Genomic DNA, 16,135 nt, shown 5'->3' on the forward strand with positions numbered 1-16,135 from the left:
AACAATTAGGCATCTGATAGGTGTTACATAGCTCTTCCAGTCATGTTCAGAACAAGCCTTACTGTGCCTAAAAAACATATTAAGCAAACGTCTGTAAAATCAGAACCGTCTCTACATCACACTATGAAAACCATTTAAATGTATGCTTTAAGAATGCTGAAACCATGTTTTGAATGGTTTTAATTTCAACTGGGCAAATCTGCTAGAAATAGTGGTCTGTCAAGATTTTTCTGAACAACTTCCGTTTTTTTAAACTAAATAAAAGATTTATGTAGAACGAGTCCCCCCCCCGACTCTCTACAGGTTCTGTGTATCTTGTATTGTCCATGAAAATATCTTTTTCTTAACAGAAAACTAAAGAACTGCAACAACAAAGTCAGCCAAGGCTATAGCTGCTCAAAGAGTAGACTGTATATTTCATTAAACATTTTATTAGAGAAGAAAGTGTTTTGACATTTAAAATTTGTATTCAAGTTAACACACCTCATTGTTTGCTGGCTGGGCTCTTTCAGAAGCAGATCCTTCTGAGGCACTTGAAATTACAAAGGAAACGTTTTGCAGAGAAGCACAGAGAACACAGAAACACAGGTGCTGTTAGTTACAGCAAGAGAAGCCAAATGGATGAGAAAGCCAAGTTAGAAACCATTACTGGAAGCTTGACCTGCGCAGAGTGAGCGAAAGACATTTGATAGGGAAGAACAAACACAGGACTTGCTTCAAAGCAGATGTCAGCAGCTTACGCTTGTACAGAGCAGGTTATCCATCTCAGGCACTGAATGGAGGCCAAAAAGAGAGAGACCTTTAGGATTACAGAAAGTTGTGGGCCTTGGACATGATGAGAGGAAAGAAGTTGCAAAATGTTCTGGATGTGTGTGGTAAGGGAAAAAACAGTAAAAAAAAAAAGATCCTAGCACAGGGCCTATGTAGTGGGAATTGCCATGCATGACTGGAAGGTTTTCGAGATGGAAGAATCTTCATGAGACACCAGTGCAAAGATGACAGCCAAAGCCAAGGGAGCTGGCAGGGCCACCATGTTCCTCTCCTTGACTAGCCTTGATTTGCAGGGCAGCACTGGAGCTCCCGCAGCTCTGGCTTCTACCAAGGGCAAAAATGTTAGGTTTTATGTCTCAGCAACTTCAGGGACTTGTTTTGAATAACTGCATGATAATTGGCCTTCTTTCCTGTATTAATTCTGACTTAAATTGCTCAAATATGGCCCAAACCCTTAAATAAAATCCTTTCATTTGCTCTTTATCTGTACACATACACGCACACACACACAAATTGGCAGGATGGGGCACTCGGGACTTGTCTTTGTCCTACTAACAGCAACAGCAAACTCACGCCTGGTTCCAGCAAGGGCAGGTGTGGACAGAACATTTTGCAGTCAGATGGACACACATTTTTCTCTCTAGTATTGCTTCTCCACCCACCCGGGCTTCACTAGTGCTGCATTTTACCCTGAGGTCCAATACATGCAAACATGCAAAAATGTAAGAGCGTTCTTGCTGAACACTGGTCCAGCTGCATTTCACTGTTATGTTTTATATAGTCACTGGTTTCAATGCATCTGTGGTGCACCTGATGATGAGAGTTTGTCCCTGTCATGGTATGGATTTTAAAAAAATATATATATTTGAAAAAATTCTGAAGTCTACTTATTGAAGCAAAGAGAAGCAGCTTTCTCTAGGTGGCCGTCAATTGACTTCAGCAATTCTGTGGAAAACAAATGTTACTATAGAACAGCTCTAACGTGAATCAAAACCTACTGCAGGTTACATTAACCAGTGGATGATTGTGACTGTAGATGTTATTTGCACACCAACTGAAAAAATGGTACTACCAGTTAATGAGCACATAACTCTGACATAATCAGACATTTCCCAGGCAAAAAAAAAAAAAAATAGCCTGTATTTGAGTGAAGAAATTTAAAAGAAAAACTTCTGCTAACAGAAGACCCTGTTTTGCACCTTGAAATTAAACAAATATTGGGCAGACTGGAAGCTGGAAATAATTACAACCCAAAACTCTCGAAAATGATGAAATGTCTGCTTTAATGCTATTTGAATGACCTCAGCTGTCCCTTGCCCCAAACAGGATCAAGGAAAATGTGTCAACTATACACAATAGCATATTGTATGACTTAGGAAAGAAGACAGGATCTAACCTGGATTTATTAGTTTGAGTGGAGGATTATATTTTCTTACGTTCAATGACAAGGTTTTGCAGGAGGAGAGATACTGTTTGCAGCAGGATGTTTTAGTTCTATTGGACTATAAATATCAACATACTATGATGCAGCTATACTTAAGCCCCTTCATTCATCTCTAGTAGTCAGAAACTTGGTGCTCAGCTGTTTAACCTTTAGCAATAACTTTCTGCAATTGTTTAGTTGTTCATGTTTCTTTTTCTGAAAGCCGGGGGGCGGAGGGGGTGGAATCTCCTGCAAATCTAACAGCAAACAGGATTTGTTCTTTCTGGCTAAAGGTGCTTCTTCCAGAGATGGTCAGGACTAGGACATGTCAGATCTTGCTTTTGTTAAGGTAGGCACAACAAAAGTGAAAAGGACATAAAGCTTTTCCTTCACAACAGACAGAGGGAGAGTTCATATCTTTTCCATCTCAAAATCTTAAGGGAACCACCTTTCTGACCATTGTCTCCTTAAATGTGCATGTTCCACTGATGAAAACTGACTGCATTGCTTTGTATACAGATTTTTGATGCTCCTAACTTGTCAGAATTAGAATAATTACTATAAGCAGCTCTGTATTTCCCTCCCCAATAGAAAATTGTCACACCAGTTGTAAAGTTGATGGCTCAACCACTCTCATTTTTTTAAAATTTGACCTTTTTTAAAAATAAATCTGTTAATAAAAACCAAATCAACCAACTTCACTGTTGGAGACACTGGTGGCAGACCCCTATTTTTTCCACTCCCGTAATTTACATACTGAAGTTAACACAGGTTACAACAAATAAGCAAGAGAAATCAAAAACGCTGGCATCTGACAAGACAGCAAGTACAGAGTGTTTTCTGTGCCAAGGTGATCACTTTGAGAAGAATGTGACTTTAGTAAAAAATAGACTGCAATATAAACTATTCTGCAACTTTAAGAACAGTAGCTGCTATTTATATACTATAATCGAACATGTAGTACGTAAATAAAAAGACTTCGAAAGATTACCATTGACCACTTGGAAGTTGGGAGACAGCAGTGTTGGTCATGAAGCTGTCGCTGACTCTTTGGGTGCTTGTCTATATTGACACCTTTACTAACATTTTCAACTCCTCTTTTTTTTAGCTGGCACTTCACTCAATTGCTGAGCACCTTTGCTTACACAACAGCAAGCAAATCAACGTTTAGTGAATAGTCCAGATAGTGCAGAACAGGACTGCAGTCTTGCCCATCAACGAATCACAGAATGTTAGGGATTGGAAGGGACCTCAAAAGATCATCCAGTCCAATCCCCCTGCTGGAGCAGGAACACCTAGGTGAGGTTACACAGGAATGTGTCCAGGTGGGTTTTGAATGTCTCCAGAGAAGGAGACTCCACAACCCCCCTGGGAAGCCTGTTCCAGTGCTCTGTCACCCTCACTGTGAAGAAGTTTCTTCTCATATTTAAGTGGAACTTCCTGTGTTCCAGTTTGTATTCATTGCCCCTTGTCCTATCATTGTTTGTCACTGAGAAGAGCCTGGCTCCATCCTCCTGACACTCACCCTTTACATATTTATAAACATTAATGAGGTTGCCCCTCAGGTCTCCTCTTCTCCAATCTAAAGAGATCCAGCTCCCTCAGCCTTTCCTCGTAAGGCAGATGCTCCAATCTCTTAATCATCTTTGTTGCCCTGCGCTGGACTCTCTCCAGCAGTTCCCTGTCCTTCTTGAACTGAGGGGCCCAGAACTGGACACAATACTCCAGATGTGGTCTCACCAGGGCAGAGTAGAGGGGAAGGAGAACCTCTCTCGACCTACTAATCATCCCCCTTCTAATACACCCCAGGATGCCATTGGCCTTCTTGGCCACAAGGGCACAGTGCTGGCTCATGGTCATCCTGCTGTCCACCAGGACCCTCAGATTCCTTTCCCCTACACTGTTCTCCAACAGGTTGTTCCCCAACTTATACTGGAACCTGGGGTTGTTCCTGCCCAGATGCAAGACTTCATGCTTGCCCTTGTCATGAAATTTTTCCCCGCCCAACTGTCTCTTATCATTTCCCTTGTGGACATTGCCTCATCATTGTAGTATCTACGGTACTACTCTGGGCTGTTTCTAGGCTTCTAGAACCTTCGCTTGTGACCTACTGTCTTTGTAACATGCACAGCTGGATGCACAAGGATCATGTATCTAGCCTAGAAGGCGGCCTGTGTATATCAGCATTTTTAAATACCTTCCAGAGGAACCGTAAAACTGCAGTGGGAACGCCAAACCCTGTGTATAACACGCAGAATGTGATTGAAAGTGTAGAATAAGGCTCTATACATGATAGCTTGTTTGGCCATCTGTCATTTATACTAAGAGAAGCTGACACCATGCTAACCTGATATATTTGCCACCCTCTAAGCGTTCCCAGCTACAGAATTTAAGGGCACATTCTTCCTTGTCTGCCTAAAATGCATTCAGCAGTTTGAAAAAAAAAATATAAATCCATGTATAACTACTACTTTCACAGCTCAGAGGACTAAGGGATCTTCTTAACTCCTTCAGATCACTTATGCAGTGGTGAGAGTAACAGTCTCCCTCAAAATTTTGAGAAGCCATGGAACAAGAGTCAACTCACAGGTATAGTCAGCTTCCCAAATTGATCCTGAGACAACACAATAAACCGCGTTGCCATTTCCTCCTTGCTTGTGGCACAAGTATATCCAAGCTGCACGATAAGAGTTTCTCTGTAAGCAGAACTACTGCTGCCAACCTTGAAGTTTCATGTAGCATTAAAAAAAAAAAGCTTCAGTTCACAAGTAACTGCATCATGTGAATACATCAAAAATGGGAGAGAAATATTAAAATTTCAAGGATCAGTAAACACCCAAGGGACTTTGGATGCTACAAAGCATTTACTTGCAATTGGAGTTTAAAAAAGAACAGAGCTGGATTCTGTTCTCAGCTCCACTCAAGCCATTTCTTTGAATTCCAGTGGATCACAGGAGTGAAGCAGAGCTGCAGCCCAGCCACGCACTCCGCTCTCACCCAAAGGCATTTCCTATTTTTCTGCTTGTGAATTTTCCACAGCTGTGTAAGATGGCTGTGCTTTGCTACAGACGTTGTTTCAGTTAGCTGAACAGACCATTTGGTCCTGGAAACAGAAACAATAGTAAACGATCTATACTCAACTGATAGAAAATGGCAAATAGTTAATTTTGCAGTCATATATATGACAACGCATTTCTCATGAATATTCGATCTTTCTGCTTCAAAACTGGTTTTCACAGTTCTTTATGCATTAAAATGGACACAATTTAGTACTAAATGCTCTTCAAATCACAGTGTGGTTGTGAAATGAAGCACTGCCTGTGAAGATAAAAAATTGCTGATAAATTCTGGTATACCACCAGTCTTAACTAATTTTTCACTCTTTCTACTTTATTTAGGAAACAGATTTCTAATCACTCTTGCTCTTTCTATTCTTGAATACATCCTAAAGTATGCTATCCAACCCCATCACACATCTGAAGAAATAGTATTTTTTATAGAAATGCTAAGCACGTCCTCCTTGGATTTAAGGAAGGAGGTGGCACGAGGTCATCAATCTCAGCACCCTGGGGCTGCCCGTACGACTTTCTGAGCAGTTTTTGGCTGCACAGCCGGGCACAGGAACGAGAAGCGCGACTGCTCAGCAGCACAGGAACTGTGGGGGAATGGACTTGGAGCAGAGGTGGCGTTGAGGAGGACGAAACAATGACATTGCTCTCTGTTCATTCAACAGACACTTATGGAGCAGCAGAAGAAAAGCAAAGCAGAGCAGTACATAAAATTTAGTGGAAATTTAGCAACACATTATAAATACGAATGAAGAATGTGAACTCAATTACAGAACGATCCTGAACAAATCAGCAGCTGGTAATGCCAATTTCTGTGGGGTTATTGCGGCAGAAAGCAGCACATAATGGCTTAATTATAGAGGCTTGGCATGATTTCTTTTTAACAAGTATGCAGCTGTGTCAAAGAAACCAGCGCTATATAGGACATATTCAACTATTTTTGTAGTTATCTGGGGATTTCTTTAAACGGTATCTTACAAAACGGAAGTCTATTAACATCAAAACACTTCAGCCTACAACACTGAACTATGTGAACCCCCACACTTAAATTTCTCACTTCACATTTGCAGAAAACATAAGCACTGCCTGGGCCAAAACTTCACAGAGCACACGTACGTGCTAATGAGTTACATTAGCACATAGAAGGGATTTACTTTCACACATGCAGATGGAACGTGCTCAAGTTCACACAAAAACTCATGAGACTTTCAGTATTCATTTCAGCATGCATATATATCATATCCAACATTGTGGACAAAACACAAATAAAAATCTTACTAGACAAGGCTGTGAAAATATTAATGCTACCATGATCTACTTTAATTTATTTCATGCTCTCCATATATTACTTTTTCCACATTCTAATAAAAATATTGAACCCTTTGAAGTGTGAATGAGGCAAAAGAAAGTGCTGCACGGAATAAATATGTACACACACCCCTAAATGTACATGCACGTATGTTCAGATAAAGTTCCATACAATGTATAATGCCTGGAAACTCCTATGTCATCTAAGTACAGGGTTTAAATTAGAAGGAAAACTTGTACACAGGTCACCTCCATTACTCATTTGTGTAATCCTCTGGACCAGACATGGCTGGAGTTAGACCAAGCACTCATGGAGCTTAGTTGCTGTTGTGCACAAGAACGAACTACTTTCACAATCTGATAAGTAATAGAGTATATATCAAAGCTTTAATAAAACATCAAATAAAGTAAAAATTATGGTTGCCTCAGTCCTGAATACAAAATTGCCCCTAACAAAAATGTACAAATTGGTCTCTAAGGAAAATGTCTGCTTGTACCACATGTCCACTGATTTAATGCATTTACCTATAAATCACTTCCTGTTGATGTCTAAAATACATTGTGCTTTCACATAATAGCTACATGTACTTAAAAAAAAATGACAAACTGAAGTTCATAACAACAGTTTCCAAGGAAATTCCCAGCCTTCTGAGTCAAGCTGCTACAAAACTAAGTGACAATTTTATTCTTGGGAAGCAGAAGTCATCCCTGAACTGAAGCCATTTCCTACTTCCCTATTTCAATACCACTTGCAGAGCAAACAAGCGAAGAAATAAGCATTTCCAAAAATAATCGTACATTCTTCCTAAAACACAGAACTTCTCACATGCCATCCTAAGGTACACAGTGACTTCTGCCCACCATGCTACAACCTGAACTTAAAAACACCATCGTTTATGAAACACCCCACCCTCCCACCAATTAATAAAGAGACATGTATAACAATGAAACTTAAACCAAGTGATCACTGGCTGCAGAAAGCAATTCCAGTGAACCATGCAGGACATTGTTTTCCATCTCCTCACACTACAGTCGCTGCAGTTTCCACCTTTTTTAAGCCAGCAGGCTTTTACTGAGAGGCACTAATGGTTTATAGACATTTTGGCTTGCAAGGATTTTGCAGTGGGATTTAAGCCAGCTGTTTAGGTACAGTACAAATGTATGTCAGCACTAGTCTGGTGGGAAAGGGCTGGAGGGAAAAGGGTTGGAAATACCTACTGAGGCCAAAGCGGCTGCTAGGAAGGATACGATCAGTGCCAGGAAACAACACAGCACCTTTAATCATTTCTCCCATGATGCACCCTACTGACCACATGTCAACTGAAAACAAAAATGAAATGAAGGTAAACAAGAAAACAGGAACAGAACAACAAATAAATGAGAAGACTTATCCGATCATGCCATAGCACAGAGGCTGCAGCCCACACCACAGGCACAGCTCTGCCTTTTGCTCTCTGCAGGTGCTTCTCTGCTTGAGTGCACAAGTTTCACAACAACATAGCAGGTCTGAGCAAAAACGACTCCAACAGTTTTCTTTACCCAAGTGTGGATGAAAGACAATGCTATTAAACAGAGAAAACCGTGAAACCCACAGTTGGCTACTGTGTCATAATACAACTTTGTAATTAAAATTTACCAATTAATTTTATCTTTTTAAAGTTTTCATTTGCATTCATTACCTAGGTTTATACTGCTTTGTACTGTAAATGAACGCTGGTCTCTGTATTCAATGAGGATATGCAAATTGCTTTTCCTTTATCCCTTCAGCTCCCAGAGATCCATGCATATTTTCACAAGCTGAACTGCCAGAAGCCACAAAAGAAACGTGGGTCCTTATGAAGCCATATCCACCTCTTATTCAGGGGTATGAATAGCATTTGTTGAGCTCATTTGACCCCAATAATGCTTGCTTTAGAGCCCCCTGCTCATTTCCATTGAACCTCAGTGAAGCCCCCCATCCATAATAGGGGTCTAAAGAATCTCATAAGATTTCCATTCACCATGATAGCAAATGGTGATTTCTCCATAGGACAGTTGAGTCGCAAAAGCACTAAGCTGTACCTTCTGCATTGAAATTCAGAGCAAACCGGGGGACTGTTTACCTTGTACAGGGAAAAAGCAATTCAGCTGGGTCAAGTTAACCACAATTTACACTGGAACACAAGATGAAAGTCAGGTTCCTTCTATCCACTACAGGATTAAGGTGGCGTTTTCCCCCATACAAATACCATGAAACCACATTACCTCTGCTGTCCTTGCTCTATGACAAGCCATAGGGCATGGAAGCAAGAAAAGGGACAGACTGGCCTCTCAGGGCCAGAAACTGTGGGGGAAAAAAAATGAAAGCATCATGCTGCTTGGTTAAATTTACTCTCATAATTTCATACTGAGCAACAGTTTGAAGTGGATTTGACTTTGAAGGCAAATGTCCTATCCGTGGAAATCTTTACATGCCCGAGTCTAAGGTCCCCTGTTGCCTTATTTAGCATATGAAAAGTTTCATCACTACACAATAAATAAAACAATAAACAAATAAATAAATGGCTACTTGTTTGGAAGCAATAAGCAAACCTAGAGATGCAAATTATTGCTGCTTTCATCACAAGCTAAATGGCATGCAAGATAACAGGAAAAGCGAGAGCAAGCAGTTGTTTGTTCATGTGTTAATCCCTTTTTATTTTCAGAGGCTGCCTTCTGACAGTACAGCTCTGTGCTGTGCTCAAGAGCACACACACAGAAGCTGAACTAGTGACTTACTAAACTTCAAACCCTGTAAAGCAGGGATGATTGTTCTCTACTCCTGAGGTTTTGAGAAGGAAGCTCTTTGAAAATTTACAAATCAGAAGAAGCAAACATGAACACCTAAAAATAACCAACATCCAAAGAGAAAAAAAACTGTGCCTTTTTGACTGCTGCCTCTTTTTCTTCTCCCAGGACAATTAGGAATAAATCAAATTAGAACCCTGAGTTCCACTGTGTGTTTAAGAAAAGTAGTTAGTTGGAGGGTAGGAGTCTCAAACATATACAGCAGCTGTCAGAAGCCACAGTTAAGGCACTGAGGCTTGTGCCAAGCTCCACAGGGGACTGCAGTGCAGAGACCTAAGCCTTAATCCTTAGTTTTGTTTAGTCCAACATAAATCCAGATGTAGTCTGAGTAATTGCAGTCTTACAAGCATCAGAAATAGCAAACAAATAACCATCTCAGAACACCTGCACTCAACTCCAAAGCACTGAAAAATTCACATTTGGTTCAAGTTTTTTTCCAAATACTAGATATTCACAAAGACCAGCAATGCTCCACCAACACATGGAACACTCCTAAGCTTCAATCAAATGCAGGCTGACTTAGAGACACAGAGACCTCTGCATTGACTCTATGTAAAACTCAGTTTAGCAGCTGTTTGCCTTGATGATTTAGGATCACATGAAACTGAGTGTTCATGAATGAAACCCACACTTTTCATGACTCTCTGAAGTGAAACTGCTGAGATTTGGGTGGCACTTGATGAGAAGCACCCTCTCCATTAGACTACTGTGCCCTTGATTATTTAGAGTCAGTAAGTTTTTATTTGTTCAAAATCTCTACAAATGAGATTACTGCACAGAGCTGCTCTGAAACGCAGATGTTCATGTTTCCTTCCTCATTCCTCCATAATGGCCCTGCATTCTCCTCCTGCCAAACTGCAGGTTCTCTGGGACCTGACAAAACATGATAACAGGCAGCACAGAAAGAAAATCTGCAACTGCCCTGGCTAAAACACCTCCTGAGGTGGCTCTTCAGACCTGCACACAGTCAGGTCCAGTTTGCATTCAATGAAAATCATGAGCTTTGCCATCTTTCCCAACCTCATAGGCTAGTTCACACTTCCTTCACCCTCTCTCTCTGCCCGGAGCGTCAGTGGGAATGCCACATATTCACGCTTGCAACAGCTCCTATTTTAGCACTGCAGAAATCACCCCTCTGCAAGCTGAAAAGAGATGACCATGTCCTCAAAACTGACTTGAGAAGACTATGACAGATATAATTAGGAATCAAATCACGATACCTGATTTTATTTGTCTAACTGTAGGCCAAAACATTTAGCACACAATGCTATTCCCCAATGAGTGATGTGTGAACTCCAGAAAAACTTCAAGGTGACTGAGCACGTCTGTCACAACACAACTCCTCTCTCCAAATCCCTCTAAAGCAGACAGACACCTTGCTGGGTGGCTTCTCCTGTTACCTCCAGCTCTGTTGCTGAGTACTCCTGCAGATCTGCACTGAGGTTTGCTCTGAAGAACCATTTCTAGGGCCCTTACTTGAATTTCCAGGAAGAAAAATACAGTACTCTGTATTGGACACTGTATCTTGTTTGTACAGGTTTTTCCTGTTATTTCTGTGCAATAAAAAAGGGACATGCTTTATAAAAATACTTGGTAATTCTTGGTAATACACAGATGAAGCTGTGTTTGTTTTTTTTTTTTTTTTCAGAAAGCACAGGTACAAGTTTCAGGCTGCCAATGCCAAGGCAAGTTTGTGATGCGAAGCACTCCTAATGGCAACTGTGAAGATAGCTCAAACACTTCAAAAAATTTTAAAAACCCCAAAACCCATCGAACCCTTCCCTTCCTCAATTCTGTCTAAACCACGGCAAGCTCCCAGTTTTATGACATACCAGTCTCAGGACCTTGCTGAGATACCAAAAACAGAATCACAGAATCACCGAATCACAGAATCAACTGGGTTGGAAAAGACCTCAGAGATCATCGAGTCCAACCCTTGGTCCAACTCTAGTCCATTTATTAGATCATGGCACTAAGTGCCATGTCCAATCTGAGTTTAAAAACCTCCAGGGACGGCGAGTCCACCACCTCCCTGGGCAGGCCATTCCAATGCCTGACCACTCTCTCTGTAAAGAATTTCTTTCTAATATCCAGCCTAAATTTCCCCTGGCAGAGTTTACCTTCCCTTCGTGCTTATATTTATTACATGCATGGATTTCAACATGTTTTAACAAGTGCTCAGCACAGTGTCACCTCAATCCATTAAGATTTCCTGAGAAAGTTCTTTTTCTTTCTATTTTGTAACGCCACATTCCACATGATGTTATTAAAACATTAATTAATATTTCTCAGTAACAGTAATAGTGTTCCGGAATGTCTGATTATGATTATTATATTTTAAAAAAATTAAAACCACCAAAACTTCCTGTGAGTTCCAAACTGATACACATTGTACCTTCTTATGACACAGATGAGCAGGGCAACTGGCTGAAGGACAAAAATCTTATTCAAGAGCCATTGCTCTCTGGGATTCGGACTAGCAGATGCTCACCTTATTGATCATACACAGAATTGATCTGCAGTAGACAAGCAGGTGCCAGACCCTGGTCCACCTGGAAAAATGCATTAGGAGCTAAGAATCTCATCCAGATCTGTGATCTTCCTCAGTTTGGCTTTGGTCACAATGCTAAACAAGCACTGAAAAGCTATTGTTTTTCCTTGGGAACACATGCTCCACTGTCCCTTTCAGAACAGCAGAGCTTGCAGATAGATTAGAAGGGATGTCACAGGATTTTAAGAGAGGCATGTGTAAGACAAGGCCATGGGAATCTTGAGATGCAGGTTCAGGAATTGGTGGAGGCACGACTCATGCCCTTCCCTGTCCCCCATTTTCTTTTGAATATAAAAAAATAATTGCAGTAAGAGAGACCTACGGAGACTCTGGCCAAGAAATGTGAAACACACTACATTACATCTAACAGACAGTAACATTTAAAATGTGTTTTGCAGATCTTGCAGTCACTAGCTTCAGACCCTCTTTTTAGCTTAATTTCGATTTTGACTTGGAAGTACCTCAGGTCTCAAAGAGTGTTCGAGTACGCTTATTTTACCTTTTCTAGCAGGAATCCCACAGGTAACCTCTCCTGCTACAATACAAACAGATTAGCATACCATTTAACAAATTTGACAAATTATATGTGATTTTGAGTGTGTTCCAGTCCTCTACTTTGATCCTGACCAAATACCTATCCGCTCTTGACAAAAGATGCTTCAGTAATATCTGTTTTGTCTACAAGCTCTAAAATTCTCTGTTCCACTGTACCAGTGAAACTCAGCTCAAATTAGTACATTTGCCACTAAGCAAAAGCTGATTAATGGCAGAGAAAGGAAGAGGGTGGGAAAGGAAAAAAAAACCAACAAAAACTCTTGCTATATTCTCAGAAAAATCTTGAGTCTAACACCAAACACCATATACTTAGGGAGGAATCATGCAGCTGAACAAAGTTCAAACTTAGCCGAAGTCATCACTGACAGACAAGCAGCAGGCTGACGCCCACCAACTGAACCAGCCTGGAGAGACAAAAAACAACTGACTGCAGATGTTTCATTGTACCAAAGTTTAAGAAAACCCCCAAGATGCACCCAAAACACTAGGATTATACTCACTAATAAATGCAGGTCATATTTCAAATGCAAAGACAAAATCTGCTATTGAGTTGTGGAAGGCAACATCTTTTCCTAAAAGAATTTCTTGATTCAAAGTTTTCTCCCCTACAGCAAGCATGTTGGGTTTTTTAATATAAATTTCTGGGAGAGAAAAATACAATATTCCCTATGTCAGAGAGCATTTCTTAATCCCACCATTCTCAAAGACAGCTGTCAGACAAAGGAATTTTTTAATATCTGGCCACAGTATTCAGGTAGCAAACAAAGTCTAAACTGTTCAGAGAACATTAACTTCACCTGCTAATACTGACTTCTCTTCATGACCCATTTTGGATGTTCATAGCCACGTAGAATTTTTTTTTTCCCTCTCTTGCTATCTTAATGGCATTTTGTGTTTTTATGGCCTTAGAGTCTAAGCCATTAGCTGCGCTATAATATTTGCAATAGAATACTTTAATTTTCCATATTCACCACTGTAATACATGCCTAGCCAAACCTAAGATGCTTGGCTGTTATCACGATATATTTCTATGGCCAAATCACTATCTCCCCTTCGATCTTTTGAAGGATTTACATGTGAATTTGCTAGACTACCATCCTTTACATACTTCCCCACTACTGAAAATAAATGCTCTTAAATTGCTTTATTTCCCTACTAAGTCATATGTGCCTGTGGGATATCACTGTGACCTGAGCAGCTCAGATCTTAATAAATCTTTCGCACTTGGAAACCTTCAGGCCATTTTAAGCTTTTCCTTAAGTTTTCCCTTCTCTTGAAAAACAAACACACATGGAAATAGATTTCCAATCCTTAAATTGAAATCTTATGAGATTTTGAAGACATTATTAGCTAGATCTGAACAGAGCTTTGGGGAAAATCCTGGAGTTTTTCCAAAATATTTCCAATGGTATCCAAGAATTTGCCAGTTTTTGCTGTTCATACTTTTCCTGATTTAACCGAGACAAGGGTGGAATAAGCATCAAGGAAATGCTGAGTGAGAAGCTCAGAAATTGACTACAGTTACCAGAATTTGCCAGGAATACATTGGTCTGTAAATCTACCTGGAACCTGATCGAAAAGTGATTTTTTTTTTCTCATGACTATCTGACTTCTGACAAAGTCTCCCCGATGGTCTGCTGAAATGTCTGCCTGAGGTGAGCAACAAGGAACAAAGGTATCTGGGGTGCAGTTTCTATCCAGTACACTCCAGGAGGGTGGAGGGTGGTTTTGTTTTTCTCAAAACCAGCTGGGTCCCAGAAAAATGACAGCACTTGGATGGACCAGCCCTGCTGCATCTCCTACCAGGTCAGTCAGATGCAACACTGCAGCAATATTCAGAGCAATCGTTCTAAGGTACTGTTCGGCTTTTTGCTGATGAAATCAGCAGTTAACCAAATGTGTTCAGAGAGCATTTTAATAAAGTTGAGAAACAACACATTTTTTTTGAAAAATGCATAACTTGAATGTATACTATCTGGTACAATTATCATGTCCTATTGCCTGTAGTCTACACAGATTTTGGAGTCTTCCTACAGTAACTTAGAGAGACAACCTTATTTAGGTAGCTGGAATGATCTGAAATTAATCGTCTCCATGTTTTAATTTCCATGAAGACATTAAAAATGAAATTGCATTTAAAGTCAGCAGCAACTCAGTACAATGATTTAGCTAAGATTAACTTTCTCAAGTTTTTATTTCCTTAGAACTTGGCAGCAGCTGTGAAATTTTTCTTAGATATATACTGTGCCATACATGAATGTTCCTACTCCAAGATAGAAATGAGTAAGTTCCTTATGTTGATAGCAAGTGCACACAGTAGACATTCTTCTGAATAATTAAAAAGAAGGGAAATTTTTAGTTTCTAAACAGACTTGCCTCTTTCAACTAGAAAACCCACTGCTGGAGGGCCTTAAGTATCCCAATGGAAGCTTTATTGTAATGTCATTCTGTGAAGTTCACCTGCAGCTGCATACATACTTCACCAGCCCTTCCTAGATCTAGGAGGCAAACTACATCTGCCCATCAACCACCACAAAGGGAGGGAAAATCACATGGACCCATACACAAACCAGTCTTCCTAACACCAAAAACTCTTATTCACTGTGTCAAAATGGTTAACAAAGAGTACTGACTCGGAAATGAATGTTCAGATTTGTTTTTTAAATAACTTCCAAATCACCTGAACAAACCCACCACTAAAATGTGGTAGCACTTGTAACTCAGCCCCCACACACTGCATTTCAGGGTATGGGATTTCCAATGATTTAAGAAGTAGGACTATACCACAATTTACACAATGTTCTCTTCATCTGTTCAAAACTTTGGCTATTCTTTTTAACTGACACGGAAATGTTAAAAGGTATTTTAAAAATACTCTGCTACTCCGCTATCGCTGAATAAGACACTGTTGTAAAAGAGTTTTGTCACAGCCAGACAAGAACAAAGGAAGTTTGAAGTATTATTTTTTTTTAAGTTACGTTGTTCAAATTATATAGCTTTTTTTCTTTTTTTTTTTCTTTTTTCTTTTTTTTTTTTTTTCCCCTGGAAATGGGCAGAAGAGCATGACTCTTAAATATCATTTGTTGTTAAACAAGCAGAGCAAACCCATTATTCATGGTGCTATAACTTTACAGTGAAATAGCTTTTTTTTTTTTCTGTATTCAACTAAAACCTTTGACTTCTCTCCAAATAGATTAAATGGAACTATGCTCAGTGTTTACAGCTGAACACAGTTTAGTTTTCTTTTGTACATTAAAAATATATAAAAAAAAGAGCAGGGTATTTGGAGGAAGAGTTATGATGGTGTTTCTGAGGTGGTGTTATCACTGAATTACATGTCTCATGAGCGGTGGGAGCGGCTCTGCACACACAGGTGACAGCAGAAGGTGGATCTGCAGCCTGCCCCGTGTGTTCCAGGAAAAGCTCAGCACGTCTGCACTGACATCTCAAAGCCATCTACTACTAATAATAAACCATACAATTCTTATTCCGCTGGTAATAAAAACCACCGTTCTTGTTCCACTAATAATAAAAAATACTATTCTTATTTCATTGTTGGGTTTTGCATCTGATATGTTTCCAGTCTCTGTTCCTGTAAAACTGGAAGGCAGCACAATGTTGCTGCTTCCTCCT

The 16,135-nt window shown here is 40.0% G+C and overlaps 1 protein-coding gene across 2 annotated transcripts in view; it reads right to left on the reverse strand.

The window, feature by feature from the left end:
* The window catches only part of MAPK10 (mitogen-activated protein kinase 10), an 80,127-nt gene that overhangs the window by 23,743 nt on the left and 40,249 nt on the right, over positions 1 to 16,135 (reverse strand). Inside the window, exon 7 of one of the 2 annotated variants that reach the window (XM_082051142.1) lies at positions 7,819 to 7,890. The exons of the other annotated variant lie outside the window; for it this stretch is intronic. Coding sequence (XP_081907268.1) covers positions 7,819 to 7,890 — 72 coding nt within the window. The remainder of the gene's footprint in view (positions 1 to 7,818; positions 7,891 to 16,135) is intronic. 2 annotated transcript variants of the gene reach the window in all.

This window comes from Streptopelia decaocto (genome assembly GCF_964273445.1).
Source record: "Streptopelia decaocto genome assembly, chromosome: 4".
Taxonomy (NCBI): domain Eukaryota; kingdom Metazoa; phylum Chordata; class Aves; order Columbiformes; family Columbidae; genus Streptopelia; species Streptopelia decaocto.